The 14,936-nt window shown below is 42.0% G+C and overlaps 1 protein-coding gene across 18 annotated transcripts in view; it reads right to left on the reverse strand.

Moving 5' to 3' along the window:
• LOC139259744 (R3H domain-containing protein 1-like) overlaps positions 1-14,936 on the reverse strand; it is a 164,581-nt gene that overhangs the window by 52,017 nt on the left and 97,628 nt on the right. For 16 of the 18 annotated variants that reach the window (XM_070875398.1, XM_070875405.1, XM_070875401.1 and 13 more), the window contains 2 exons: positions 14,105-14,256; positions 6,381-6,484 (listed from right to left, as the gene is read on the reverse strand). In XM_070875398.1, the coding sequence (XP_070731499.1) occupies positions 6,381-6,484; positions 14,105-14,256 (256 nt within the window). The remainder of the gene's footprint in view (positions 1-6,380; positions 6,485-14,104; positions 14,257-14,936) is intronic. The other 2 variants (XM_070875413.1, XM_070875411.1) reach the window with 1 other exon arrangement.

A 14,936-nucleotide genomic window follows, 5' to 3' on the forward strand; every position in this document is an offset into this window, starting at 1 on the left:
AGGAGGTTCCACATAAACAAGGTGAGCAGCATTACTTGCCATAAACAACTACAGTAACTGAGGTTTTAATTGTATAAATATTTGTAACAATCAGTAACCATAGCAACTTTTGTTGTTAAAATAGTAATCATGTAATTCATCAGCTGACTCTACCTGTAACCGGCAGTACGTTGCAAGGCATCCCAAAGCATAAACAATTATCTGTGTAAACAGTGTGCAAATATTTCCCCACCATTTCTAGAAAGTTGTCCTTGTTTAGACTATGCTTACAGTACAACCATGATCACACTAAATATTACAATCTCAATAAGAAACGAACAGCCTGTGGTTGGATCATCCTCTAGGTTCAATCCCTGCTCTGTGCCTTGTTTAACAAGCTCAGCCTTGGTAATAGGAGTGCTACAGTTGTTATTGGCACCCCTCGGTTAATAAAGGGAGAATGACCAAATCTTGATCGCTATCCAGCCACCTTGACTGGAAGTGCAATTGGTGACACCTCTGGGTTGAGCAGCCGACCAATGCTCACTAGCTACTTACAGATAAAGAATGGCCATTGGAGTGAGTTATTATTACAAGAATTTTTATCAGAACTGAGAGTTATACCTATCAGGATAGATTGAACAGGCTGGATTCTTTTCTCCAGAAAAGAGAAGGCTGAGGGGTGACGTGATAGAGATCTTTAAGAGTATAAGATAGACCTAGTGAGGATATTTCCAATTGTTGGAAGACCAAAACGAGAGGCCATAAATATAAGGTAGTCACTTATAAATGCAATAGGGAACTCAGGAGAAAACTTCTTTACCCAGAGAGTAGTTAGAATGTAGAACTCACGACAAGGAGTGGTTGAGGCAAATAGTTTAGATGCATTTAAAGGGAAGTTAGATAAACACATGTGGGAGAAAAATAAAATATTATGTTCTTAGGGTGATATGAAGAGGGGTGGGAGGAGGTTTGTGGAGCAAAAACACCAGTATGGACCAGTTGGGCCAAATGGCCTGTTTCTGTGCATTCTATGTAATTGGCACCCATAGAACTCCCCGAACCCTTTCAGGAAAATGAGGAGAATCAATGGAGAAGAGAGATTAAATAATGTATAAATTACATAAATGGTTCTTCTCTTTTCTGTTTAATTCACTATGAATACTGAATTCATCAGTTGGCTTGAATCAATTGTTCCTTTTATAGACCGAGACTATTTGCAAAATAGAGCACAGACTTTTTGCAAAACAATTATTCATTCATACCAGATTTTAATTGATTTCCTACCTTGTAGGGTTTTCATTCTGTGAATGATCTGCATCTTCCAGACACCATGGGAGTAAAGCCTAGCTTGAGTGGTTCTGTGGAAAATCACCTGCCTAGCATGCACACAAAAAATGTTGTCACGATGTTGCAGATAGGCAGTGCTGCAGTTGGTCTCCCACCTCCACATTATATACAGCCACAGGACCTGGTTGTTAAGACCTGGACTGAATGCAACCAACTCCAAAACCTGTCTTTTTTTCTCCTTCGCCTCCTCCTCCAAGTCCTGTTCGAATCACTCCAAGCTGATGGGGAAATTTAAGTGGTTCCTTGTACATCACTTGGTGTGGAGGTTAAGTTTGCCTCCTTGTAGAAATCAGCATGGGTTTTTAATCAAATTAGCTGCAGTGTGAATGGAATTGCTCATGGAATCAAATCCTTAGTGCAAGGAACTCTGCTGCTCCTCAGTTGGTCTGGTTGAAATTGGGCAGATCAGTGCTGACAAGTGCTTCCTCCTTGGAGGGATCAACTGGTTTAAGTAGTACATCTACGCAGACTGGTGAGGTGCCCGTGGCACTCACTGGTGCTGGAGGATCCCTGGCACCAAATGGTGTTGGTTAGTTTTTCACTTGTCAATGGTGCATGCCCAGAGATGTCCAACCAGGAGAGGTCAGATACCTTAAGATTAGTGATTCCCATCATAGAAATGTCTGTCTTTCTTGTGCCCTTTTGGGACTCGCTCTCATGTTAGCACATGGAGTGTGGAAATGGGGCAGTAGTTTGCAAGGACAGTAAAGTCGAGGGTGGATGTTTTGAGGAGAGGGTGATGATCACAGATTTGAAAGGGAGGGGGACAGTTTAAATGAAAGCCAGGAAGGGAAGTTGGGCGGTCAGCAGTTAACTTGGAATAGAATCGAGAGATCGGGAGGTGGGTCTCATGGATAAACTGAGCTTGACGAGGGCATGAAGGGAGATAACAGAGGCAGGTGGTCCATGTCCATAAGCTCCTTGCACTGGTTGGATGAGACATGGAAAGGGCTTTAAGGAAATGGTTGGCAGTGGAGAAAAGAAGCCGGGGTAATCTTTGATTTCCAGGATGTACCTGCAGGAGGGAGCAATTTTGGCAGAAGAGAGCAGGGCTCAATCGTGCTCGATATGCTCCAGCCAGATCAGGTGATGAATGGCTAAACCAGTTATAAGTTTGAGTTTGCGTCCTTTGGACATAGTGAAGTGAAGGGGGCTGTACCTGGGGAACGACCAGAATGGGAGAGAGTTAGGGTTTTGTTGGGGACAAGTATATCAAAAGGCAGAGTTGAGGGTGCGATGGAGTAGATTGATAGCTTCAGAAGTATCATGGCGAACATACAGCCAAAGGCTAGACAGTTCTGAGTTTGAAAGTACCAATGAAGAGGTGGATGCAGAAGGAAGTGGGGTTGAAAGGGGGTTGTGAGTGATGAGCGATATAAGAAAGTGATCAGAGATGCCCTTGTCTGTGATTGAGACGATGGGAATAAGGAACCAAGTGAGATGGCCAGGTCGAGGTCGTGGCTGTGAATAAGCATAAGAAAGTTTACATGGAGGGAGAGATTAAGGGAGGATAGGAGGACAATGAACTCAGAGGAGCGAGCGAGATGGAGGTTGTAATCACTGAGGAAGAGAAGCGCTCAGTGAAAAAATTGGGGTGGGGCGTGGGTGAGCTGGGAGAGAATGAGGATTTTAAAGGATAGGCAAGTGGGTGCTTAAAAGATGAGAAGGTTCCAGAGGAGTAAGGGGACAGACCAAGGGGAGATTTAGTGTTAAAGACCACAATGTCACCACAACGGTTTGGGCGGGGCAGGTGGTGGAAAGTATAGCCAGGCAGGGAGGCTTTGGTAAGGGGGAAGGAGTCAACATCCATGAGCCAAGTATTTGTCAAGGCCACGATATCAATGCAATTATCCACTACAAGGTCATGGATGGCAAGGGCATTATTCGCGAGTGAACAGACATTCTGTCTGGAATTGTTGTTGAGAGGGACGTGATTGTTGACCCACTGGCAGATTCCATAGGGTCAATGGTAGGATGGGTGAGCTAGACAGAAAGGTAACAATATTAGGCCATGGCAAGTGTGCTGGGTGTGAAGGTCGGCAAGAGAGGAGGATGGGGCAGTTGGCGGAGGGTTACTGCTCAAACGGAGGCACCGCCGAGTACCTCAATTTAGGAAGAGGCAGAGATTAAATCTCTTATCCAGGATGCACTCAAGCCTGGGACGGCGGCAGGAGAGTTGGAAGGCAGAGGAACAGGAAAGGATTGGGATAGGGATTTGGGATGGCAAAGTACACTTGAGGGGAGAAATGAAAGGAAGCATAACTGGGGAACAGGAAGGCGAGAAGACACGAATGAAGGGCAAAATGGAAGACAAAGGTAACGAGGGCAAAATGGAAGTCCGGTGTAGCCAAATGCACACACGAATGCACGCAGAGGAATTTCAGGTTACATAGGCATGGAAAGGTTTCGGACAGATATGGCCTAGTTGTAAACGGAGACTAGGAAGAAACAATAAGACAGTCTCCAAAGTGGGATGAAGAGCATTTAACACAGTATTTAAAGTTTTTGGCAAAGTTTGGTGTAGATCTAGTGTCAATGGAGAAGCAAGGGCACAATTTTTATTCTGAGATCCATTTGTTTGAATTTCTTTTGTTGGTTTATGTCATGTATGCTTTATAAATTTATTTGAAATGGCTGCCTAGAGAACAGGTGGTTGGTCAAGGGTTGTTGCCATATGACCGGACAGAGTACTGCTCATCACTAAAGGCCGATGGCAAACGAAAAGTATTCTTGTGTTACTTGTGTGTCTTACTGAGACAAGACTGTTCTGGCTGATGTCCATGCCGGACTGTTTGTTGACCGGAACTAACTGGCATCAACGCTTCATTTTCCAGGAAAAATTTGAAAAAAATATGTTTGCAGTACAATACAAATTTTATGACTACAAAGTCCATCTAATCTAAACCACTGTTGAAGAGAAACTGGCGCCTTACTCAATTCTTCAATAAAATGTACTATTCAAGCAACAGAGAACACACCTTTTTAGATCGGGGAAAATAAACTGGTTCAGTGATGGAAGTCCTTTGGCTTTATACGACACGAGTTGAAGACTACATGTGGCACCATCTTAAATCTCATCCCAACTTTTTTTTTTTAAACAGCATGCTAAGTGAGTAGTGTTCCCAGAACCAATCATGTTATGCTTTATTCTCATAGTGTATAGAGAGCAATTAATAATGATCTATACGTTCTAAGACATCAAAACTTTTATAGACTGAAGATACTTCAAAATTTTGATTACAACCTCTACAAGAAAATGTGAAATATAACCAAAAATACAGTAGGAAAAACAGGAGTGAAACCAACAAGATAGGAAAGGATTAAAAATCTATTTTTTTGATCCGAGGCAATTAAGACACAAGTTTCCATGAATTAAAAACTGCATGCCAGAGGAGCCAGAGCAATCAAAGAGCCAAAAGGACTGGCTTTACCAGTGTTTGTAACAGTTTATGACCTGAAAGACATCACGAAAAACAAATGGCTTCTTAGCTGCCAGGTAGACCAGAGAGCGAGAGCGGCCTTTAATAAGTTTTGGACTAAGACCGTTAAAATTACAATGTTAACAGCAGCAGTCTAAACCTTGTAGCACTTCCAAGCTCATCAATAACATATCAAAGCCTAAAAAGTGTTTTTATAAGTTAATTGTAAAAGCCAGGCCAAATCCGTAAGTGAGATTTATTATGTTTCTTATGAGACTGTGCAATAAATAATATTCCTTTGGATAGCTTTGATGTTCAGATATAAAGACATGACTTTTAATACTTTTAAATTAGTTAAAGAAAAGTTAGAGCAGGAAGACAGATTGAGGATCAAGTCACACAAAGTTAGTCATCGACTCAGATGAAGGCTGTAAGGAAAAGTGAATAGAAACTCAGAACTCAGTTCAGAGAGAGATATTGCAGCATTGACATCAATTCCATAATATCAATTCTCAAGAAGCAAGAACTATAATGTAATCATACAAGTGCATGCATGGAACGAACAAGAGAAGATGACACCAGATAACCAGGAACAACTGACAGATCGATGTCGGAGATGATTCAACCCAGCATGCAATCAGAGCAAGGAGGAAGCAAGTACTTTTACTAACATCTTAAACTTAAATATAGAGTATACATCTATTATCAGATAAGCTTATACACCTGTAAGAAACTACATATAGTGTTATCCACAAAACTGTCCTTCTGAAACGGAGTTACATATGTTACGTTATTACCAAGCTGAACTCAGTTAAGGCTGACAGTCCACAATGCTGACTAGATTACAACATGCCAATTTAAATCCATCCACCGCTGTACTGTCGTAATTATGAAACTAAGTTGCTGAAATATTAATAATGATTATTCTGATAACTATGTTATCTTTGCGTGTACAAAGTTTGGAAAAACTGTTCAAGATACAAGTTTGTATCACCATTCATTGCATGATCTCTGGCAAGAGTTAAATGCTGTAGTTTGTTCAGACAAGTGGCAGAATTTTTTTTTCTTCTTCTTTGGTTGATGATTGGATGAATTTTATTAATATAATAAAATATATACATCTCAACTGATCTTCCATAGAACTGCACACAGGGTGTTGTGCAGTCTTCAGGGGAAAGATGGTGGGGAAGAGAAGATTGCACCAGGACACACAAGTAATTCAGCTCAATGTGAAAGTCATACATTCTGTCCTTATTTTTATATTATAAATTTGTATGTACACATTTATAATGCAACTGTCCATGAAAACCCATCAGACTGTAATTACACTTTTTTACCAGTGGTAAGCAGCTGCAAGATTATATGCATTTAAAAAACATTACACACATGCATATAAAGGTGACTTCTGATATATTCTATTGGCATGGTAGATTTTCTAGTTAATCATCCTCATTGTGCTGTGTCTTTGCGTTCCAAAATTTAAATATCCAATTTTAACAGGGGCTACAAACTTGAGTCCAAGACAGGTATTCATCATTCTTATATAATAAACAGAAATTTTGAGGAAGCGTTCAATTCTACTGGATTTAACAAAGTAGTGTAATCTGAGATACAAAGAGATAATTTGCTCACCTGCACACTGTTGGCTTTGTAACTGTTGAGAATTGCATGGGGAAGATGGCCGAGGGAACTGTATCTGGTCTGCTGCTGGAGGCTGTAGGTAACCAACTGATGAACTTTGGAAAGAAACAAATGCTTACTACGTGTCAAAACTACCTGTATCTGGATGAGAAGAGCCAGCTCCACTCTGCTATTACAAAAGCAAATCAAATTTTATTGGTGTTACTTGTCAAAATTAACCTTTTACATTCTATCAGTTGCAATTTATTCTAACAGGAATAAAATGACATTTTCAGACAGAGGGCATCTTGGATTTAGAATTGTAGCTAACAATGACATGGCAATTGAGATCTTGGGATTGATATATCTGTGGAAAACAGCTGGGGTAAAGTGAAAGTAAGAGGCAGCATAAGCAGACAGCAGTAGAAATGTGCAGGGGCTTGTTGCTAAAAACTTTTCTGAACACAAATTTGGTGAAAGTAACTGGCAACCCCAAAGCATGGCATTACATTGCAAAAGCTGAAGGTTTATAGAAACAACAACATAAAAGCAACTCTCTTATTCATCAGGGAGATATAACAGATGGCCATGACATTGGATCATGAGATTAGTAATGAAATAACTGCATTTAAAATAATGAGGCAATAAATTAAATAAACTAATCAAACTCAAAGAGGAAAAAAAATCCCTGGTCCGGATGGATTACATCCACACATGTTAAAAGAATCTAGGGAAGAGACAGCAGAGGCATTACTACACATATTTAATAATTCATTAGAAAAAGGTGCAGTGTCAGAGGACCGGCGGATAGCTAACATAATACCTATATTTAAGATGGGAGATAGACCACGTCCAGGGAACGATAGACCAGTCAGTTTAACATCGGTGGTAGGAAAAATAATAAATCCCTACTAAAGGAGAAAATAGAACATCTAGAAGCCAAAAATGTAATAATTAATCGACAGCATGGATTTCAAAAGGGAAAGTCTTGCTTGACCAACCTCATTGAATTTTTTAAAGGGCTTACAGAGAGAATAGACAAGGGTAATGCAGCTGATGTAATTTATCTAGATTTTCCAAAAGGTCTTGGATAAGGTAGGACATAATAGACTAATGAATAAGGTCAGAGAATGTGGAATCTGGACAAGTAGCAGAATGGCTAGCTAGCTGGCTTCAAGACAGAAAGCAGAGAGGGATAAAGGGTAGCTATTCAGTGGCAGAAGGTGGGTAGTGGTGTTCCATTAGGATCAGTGCTGGGACCACTGTTGTTCACAATTTATATTAACGATTTAGACTTTGGAATCAAAAACACAATTTCTAAATTTGCAGATGACACCAAAAGGGTTGGGGGCGGGGAAGGGAGGGGACAGTTAATACTGAGGAGGACTACAACAAATTACAGGAAGACATTAATAAACATGCAGAATAGGCATATAATTGGCAAATGAAATTCAACACAGATAAATGTAAGGTATTACATTTTGGTAGGAAGAATAGGGAGGTCACTTATTACTTGGAGGAAGAGAGTCTGGGTGGGGTAGAGGAGCAAAGGGATCGCTGAGTACAAATACACACTAAAATTAGCGATACAGGTTAATGTCATAAAAAAGCAAACCAGGCACTTGGGACAGAACTGAAAAGTAATGCAGTTATGCTAAACTTGGTATCAAACCTTAGTTACACCACACCTGAACTTGGAATACTGCGTACCATTCTGGTCGCCATATTATAAAAAAGGATATAGAAGAACTGGAGAGCGTGTAGAGAAGATTTACAAGGATGATAACAGAAATGTGAGGCGATACCTATCAGGAAAGGGTCTTTTTCTTCTTCTTCAGCAGTCCGCCGGAATTGAGGATGACTTGCTTCCACACTAAAATGAGTTCTAAGGAGACCAATGCGGGACCCACAGTCTCTGTCATAGGTGGGGCAGATAGTGGTTGGAGGGATGGGTGGGTGGGGTGCTTGATTTGTTGTACGCTCCTTCCGCTGTTTGAACTTGGCTTCCGTGTGCTTCCGGTGAAGAGACTCGAAGTGTTCGGCGCCTTCTTGGATGCTTCTCCTTCACTTTGAGCAGTCTTGGGCCAGTGATTCCCAAGAGGCGCTGGGGATGTTACATTTTTTCAAGGAAGCTTTGAGGGCATCCTTGAAGTGTTTTCTTTGCCCTCCTGGGGCTCTACTCCGAGTTATGTCACAGCAGACGAGTGCTTGTTTCGGGAGTCTGGTATCAGGCATGCGGACAATGTGGCCTGCTGATCAAAGCTAATTGAGCGTGGTCAATGCCTTGATGCTGGGGATGTTGGCCTGAGAGAGAACACAGATGTTGGTGCGCTTATCCTGCCAATGAATTTGAAAGATTTTGCGGAGGCAGCGTTGATGGTACTTCTCCAGTGCTTTGAGGTGCCTACTGTACATAATCCATGTCTCTGAAACATATAGGAGGGTGGGTATCACTACTTCCCTGTAGACCATGAGCTTGGTGCCGGGTTTGAGATCCTGGTCTTAGAACACTCTTTTCCTCAGGCGGCCGAAGGCTTCACTGGCATAGTGAAGGCGGTGTTGGGCTTCGTCATCGATGTCTGTCCTTGTTGAGAATAGGCTCCCAAGGTATGGGAAGTGGTCCACATTGTCCAAGGTCTCGTCATGGACCTTGATAATTGGGGAGTGGCGTGTGGCAGGAACTGGTTGGTAAAGAACCTTTGTCTTACTGATGTTTAATGTAAGGCCCAGTGTGTTTGGAAAGGATGAACAGGCCGTGTCACTTTTCGCTTGAAAAAAAGGCTGAGGAGTATCCTACTTGAGGCCTTTAAATTATGAAAGGTTTTGATAGAGTAGATATAGAAAGAGTGTTTCCACTTCTGGAGAAGAGCATAGCTAGAGGCCATCAATATAAGAAAGTCACCAAGAAATTAAATAGGGAATTCAGAAGAAACTTCTTTACCCAGAGAGTGGTGAGAATATGAAACTCGCTACCATTGGGAGTAGTTGAGGCAAATGGTATTGATGCATTTATGGTGAGACTAGTTAAGCTATGAGGGAGAATGGAAGAGAGGTGCTGACAGAGTTAGATGAGGATAGACAGGAGGAGGCTCGAGTGGAGCATAAACGCCAGCATGGACTGGTTGGGTCGAATGGCTTGTTTATGTGCCATATATCCTATGCAATCCTATCCATTGTAGAAATGGTCAGAAATCATCTCAATGTACTCGGTTCGATTTGCCAAAGTGAGGATGTGGGACTTAGTAGGAACATAACAGGCTTTCTAACAGGAATTTCATCACATAACATTTTACTAACAAGTGGAAACCTGAGGGACAAAAGGAGGCATTATCCAAGCTCTCATAGAAACATAGAAAATAGGTGCAGGAGCAGGCCATTCAGCCCTTCTAGCCTGCACCGCCATTCAATGAGTTCATGGCTGAACATGAAACTTCAGTGCCCCCTTCCTGCTTTCTCGCCATACCCCTTGATCCCCCGAGTAGTAAGGACTTCATCTAACTCCCTTTTGAATATATTTAGTGAATTGGCCTCAACTACTTTCTGTGGTAGAGAATTCCACAGGTTCACCACTCTCTGGGTGAAGAAGTTTCTCCTCATCTCGGTCCTAAATGGCTTACCCCTTATCCTTAGACTGTGACCCCTGGTTCTGGACTTCCCCAACATTGGAAACATTCTTCCTGCATCTAACCTGTCTAAACCCGTCAGAATTTTAAACGTTTCTATGAGGTCCCCTCTCATTCTTCTGAACTCCAGTGAATACAAGCCCAGTTGATCCAGTCTTTCTTGATAGGTCAGTCCCACCATCCCGGGAATCAGTCTGGTGAATCTTCGCTGCACTCCCTCAATAGCAAGAATGTCCTTCAAGTTAGGAGACCAAAACTGTACACAATACTCCAGGATGTGGCCTCACCAAGGCCCTGTACAACTGTAGCAACACCTCCCTGCCCCTGTACTCAAATCCCCTCGCTATGAAGGCCAACATGCCATTTACTTTCTTAACCGCCTGCTGTACCTGCATGCCAACCTTCAATGACTGATGTACCATGACACCCAGGTCTCGTTGCACCTTCCCTTTTCCTAATGTGTCACCATTCAGATAATAAGTCTGTCTCTCTGTTTTTACCACCAAAGTGGATAACCTCACATTTATCCACATTATGCTTCATCTGCCATTCATTTGCCCACTCACCTAACCTATCCAAGTCACTCTGCAGCCTCATAGCATCCTCCTCGCAGCTCACACTGCCACCCAACTTAGTGTCATCCGCAAATTTGGAGATACTACATTTAATCCCCTCGTCTAAATCATTAATGTACAATGTAAACAGCTGGGGCCCCAGCACAGAACCTTGCGGTATCCCACTAGTCACTGCCTGCCATTCTGAAAAGTACCCATTTACTCCTACTCTTTGCTTCCTGTCTGACAACCAGTTCTCAATCCACGTCAGCACACTACCCCCAATCCCATGTGCTTTAACTTTGCACATTAATCTCTTGTGTGGGACCTTGTCGAAAGCCTTCTGAAAGTCCAAATATACCACATCAACTGGTTCTCCTTTGTCCACTTTACTGGAAACATCCTCAAAAAATTCCAGAAGATTTGTCAAGCATGATTTCCCTTTCAGAAATCCATGCTGACTTGGACCTATCATGTCACCATTTTCCAAATGCGCTGCTATGACATCCTTAATAATTGATTCCATCATTTTACCCACGACTGAGGTCAGGCTGACCGGTCTATAATTCCCTGTTTTCTCTCTCCCTCCTTTTTTAAAAAGTGGGGTTACATTGGCTACCCTCCACTCGATAGGAACTCATCCAGAGTCAATGGAATGTTGGAAAATGACTGTCAATGCATCCGCTATTTCCAAGGCCACCTCCTTAAGTACTCTGGGATGCAGTCCATCAGGCCCTGGGGATTTATCGGCCTTCAATCCCATCAATTTCCCCAACACAATTCCTCGACTAATAAAGATTTCCCTCAGTTCCTCCTCCCTACTAGACCCTCTGACCCCTTTTATATCTGGAAGGTTGTTTGTGTCCTCCTTAGTGAATACCGAACCAAAGTACTTGTTCAATTGGTCTGCCATTTCTTTGTTCCCCGTTATGACTTCCCCTGATTCTGACTGCAGGGGACCTACGTTTGTCTATACTAACCTTTTTCTCTTTACATACCTATAGAAACTTTAGCAATCCGTCTTAATGTTCCCTGCAAGCTTCTTCTCGTACTCCATTTTCCCTGCCCTAATCAAACCCTTTGTCCTCCTCTGCTGAGTTCTAAATTTCTCCCAGTCCCCGGGTTCGCTGCTATTTCTGGCCTATTTGTATGCCACTTCCTTGGCTTTTATACTATCCCTGATTTCCCTAGATAGCCACGGTTGAGCCACCTTCCCTTTTTTATTTTTACGCCAGACAGGAATGTACAATTGTTGTCGTTCATCCATGCGGTCTCTAAATGTCTGCCATTGCCCATCCACAGTCAACCCCTTAAGTATCATTCGCCAATCTATCCTAGCCAATTCACGCCTCATACCTTCAAAGTTATCCTTCTTTAAGTTCTGGACCATGGTCTCTGAATTAACTGTTTCATTCTCCATCCTAATGCAGAATTCCACCATATTATGGTCACTCTTCCCCAAGGAGCCTCGCACAATGAGATTGCTAATTAATCCTCTCATTACACAACACCCAGTCTAAGAAGGCCTCCCCCCCTAGTTGGTTCCTCGACATATTGGTCTAGAAAACCATCCCTTATGCACTCCAGGAAATCCTCCTCCACCGTATTGCTTCCAGTTTGGCTAGCCCAATCTATGTGCATATTAAAGTCACCCATTAAAAATGCTGCACCTTTATTGCATGCACCCATAATTTCCTGTTTGATGCCCTCCCCAACATCACTACTACTGTTTGGAGGTCTGTACACAACTCCCACTAACGTTTTTTGCCCTTTGGTGTTCTGCAGCTCTACCCATATAGATTCCACATCATCCAAACTAATGTCTTTCCTAACTATTGCATTAATCTCCTCTTTAACCAGCAATGCTACCCCACCTCCTTTTCCTTTTATTCTATCCTTCCTGAATGTTGAATACCCCTGGATGTTGAGTTCCAGCCCTGATCATCCTGGAGCCACATCTCCATAATCCCAATCACATCATATTTGTTAACATCTATTTGCACAGTTAATTCATCCACCTTATTGCAGATACTCCTTGCATTAAGATACAAAGCCTTCAGGCTTGTTTTTTTAACACCCTTTGTCCTTTTAGAATTTTGCTGTACAGTGGCCCTTTTTGTTCTATGCCTTGGGTTTCTCTGCCCTCCACTTTTCCTCATCTCCTTTCTGTCTTTTGCTTTTGCCTCCTTTTTGTCTCCCTCTGTCTCCCTGCATTGGTTCCCATCCCCCTGCCATAAGTTGGAACACATTATATCTCCTTTCCTTCACTTTATCACAGACATAGGTAATGGGCAGAAAAAGCAGCAACTTGGACTCTCACTGGGTCCTTTCTCCACCTTTTGTATCTATATGCATAAAAGAAACACTAGCACATAAACCCTTACTATGGCACAATGAGGGCAGTGGAACCGGTGAGGCCGCACACAGGGAGGTTAAAGTAACAGTGACCTCAGTCTTTAATAAGACACTCCAGAGTGAGGAACTGGCCTTAGGGGCCTTAATTTGGTATTGATGCGTTCAGTGTAGAGGCTTTTTACCCAAATCCTAAATAGGCTTTTGCCCAAGTAAAATAGCTAGATCAACTGTGCTTTTATATGGAAAAATCACAATGAAAGCAACAAAAAAGGGGGAAAGATCCACAGAATACAAAACAAATTTCAAGCACTAATCAGAAGCTGCAAGATTGGGCTCAATAGTGGTAGGTCTGAGTGGGCAATAGTCAAAGATGGCATTGAAAGAATAATGTGTTTTTTAAAAAAACGTAAACTAAAAGGGAAACTGAATGAAACTGTAAAACTTCAAGGAATCCCCTCTACATGCCCAAGGAATGAAAAAAGGTGAATGCTGATAGGCTGTTTCTCTGGGTGGGGGGGGGGGGGGGGGAAGGGTCACAGTCTCAGAATAAGAGGTCAGCCATTTAGGACTGAGATGAGGAGAAATTTCTTCACTCAAAGGGTTGTGAATCTTTCGAGTTCTCTATCCCAGAGAGCTGTGGCTGCTCAGTCATTGAATATATTCAAGACAGAGATTGATAAATTTATGGACTCTAGGGGAAATCAAGGGATATAGGGATAGTGCAGGAATCTGGAGTTGAGGTAAAAGATCAGCTGTGATCTTCTTAAATGGCGGAGCAAGCTCGAAGGGCCAAATGGCCTACTTCTGCCCCTATATTTTATGTTCTTCAGAGGGAACGTAACATCTTCTTAGCAGCCAGCACAACAGGGAAACATCAATTCAATCTTTCTCTGGTACGGGAAACAGTACAGTTAGGTGCGTGGGTATTGACAGGAGAACGGATGATTGAACGAGAGATTAAGCAAATGTAAACATTGATCAAAATGGATTTTCAATGTTTCTCTGCTATCCCCTCCAAATACAACACAAACTTTAAGTGAATTGAACAGAATTTTTCTTAATACTTGAAGATTAGGGTTGGAATATTGTACTGTAAAACACACAAAAATAGTCAGATGTAAACAGGAATGAAATGAAAAGTTACCCATTTTCTTAAGTGAGCAGCAAAGTGAACAGCATAACACATTTTGCCAAAGACACTGACCTCATACTATTCTGTTGAGTCGGTTGAATAACACTGTAATAGACTGGCATTCCTGCAGAAGGTAAAGGCCCTTGACTTGGCTGACTTGGGATTAAAATTGGCTGTTGATAGGACTGCTGACCCATTCCCTGCGAGCCTGGAGTCAATGATATCTGAATTTTAAATATGAAAAAAAGATAGATAACATGTAGCTTTTGAAACCTCACATTTGCAGGCTGTGTTCCACCCAAAAAAGCAATAAAATATATATATTTTTTAAAGTTATTGTTAAAAAGTAGCAATAAATTATTCAAAGTATTTACAACTTTTAAAAATATCAACAGCCTACTGGACAACATCCAGGCTTGGGCTGATAAATGGCAAGTAACATTCACGCCACACATGTATCAGGCAATGACAATCTCCAACAAGAGGGAGCATAACCGCTTCCCCATGACATTCAATAGCATTATCATTGTCGAATCCACTACCATCAATATCTTAGGGGTCAGCATTGATCATAAAATGCACTGGTCCAGCCACAAATGTATTGGCTACTCGAGCAGGTCAGAGCCTGAGTATTCTGTGGCTCGTGGCTCACCTCTTGAATCCCCCAAAACGCTCTACCACTAAGAAGGCTTAAACAGGAGTGTGATAGAGTACTCTTGCCGAGATATGTGCAGTTCGAACAACACTCAAGATCTTGACACGATTGAGAACAAAGAAATCTGCTTGATCAGCACCCCATTCAGTGGCTTAAAAATCTACTCCCTCCACTATTGGCATACCGTGGCTGCAGTGTGTACTATCTACAGAATGCACTGCAGCAACACACTAAGGCATCTTCGGCAGC

This window comes from Pristiophorus japonicus, chromosome 3, assembly GCF_044704955.1.
Source record: "Pristiophorus japonicus isolate sPriJap1 chromosome 3, sPriJap1.hap1, whole genome shotgun sequence".
Lineage (NCBI taxonomy): Eukaryota > Metazoa > Chordata > Chondrichthyes > Pristiophoridae > Pristiophorus > Pristiophorus japonicus.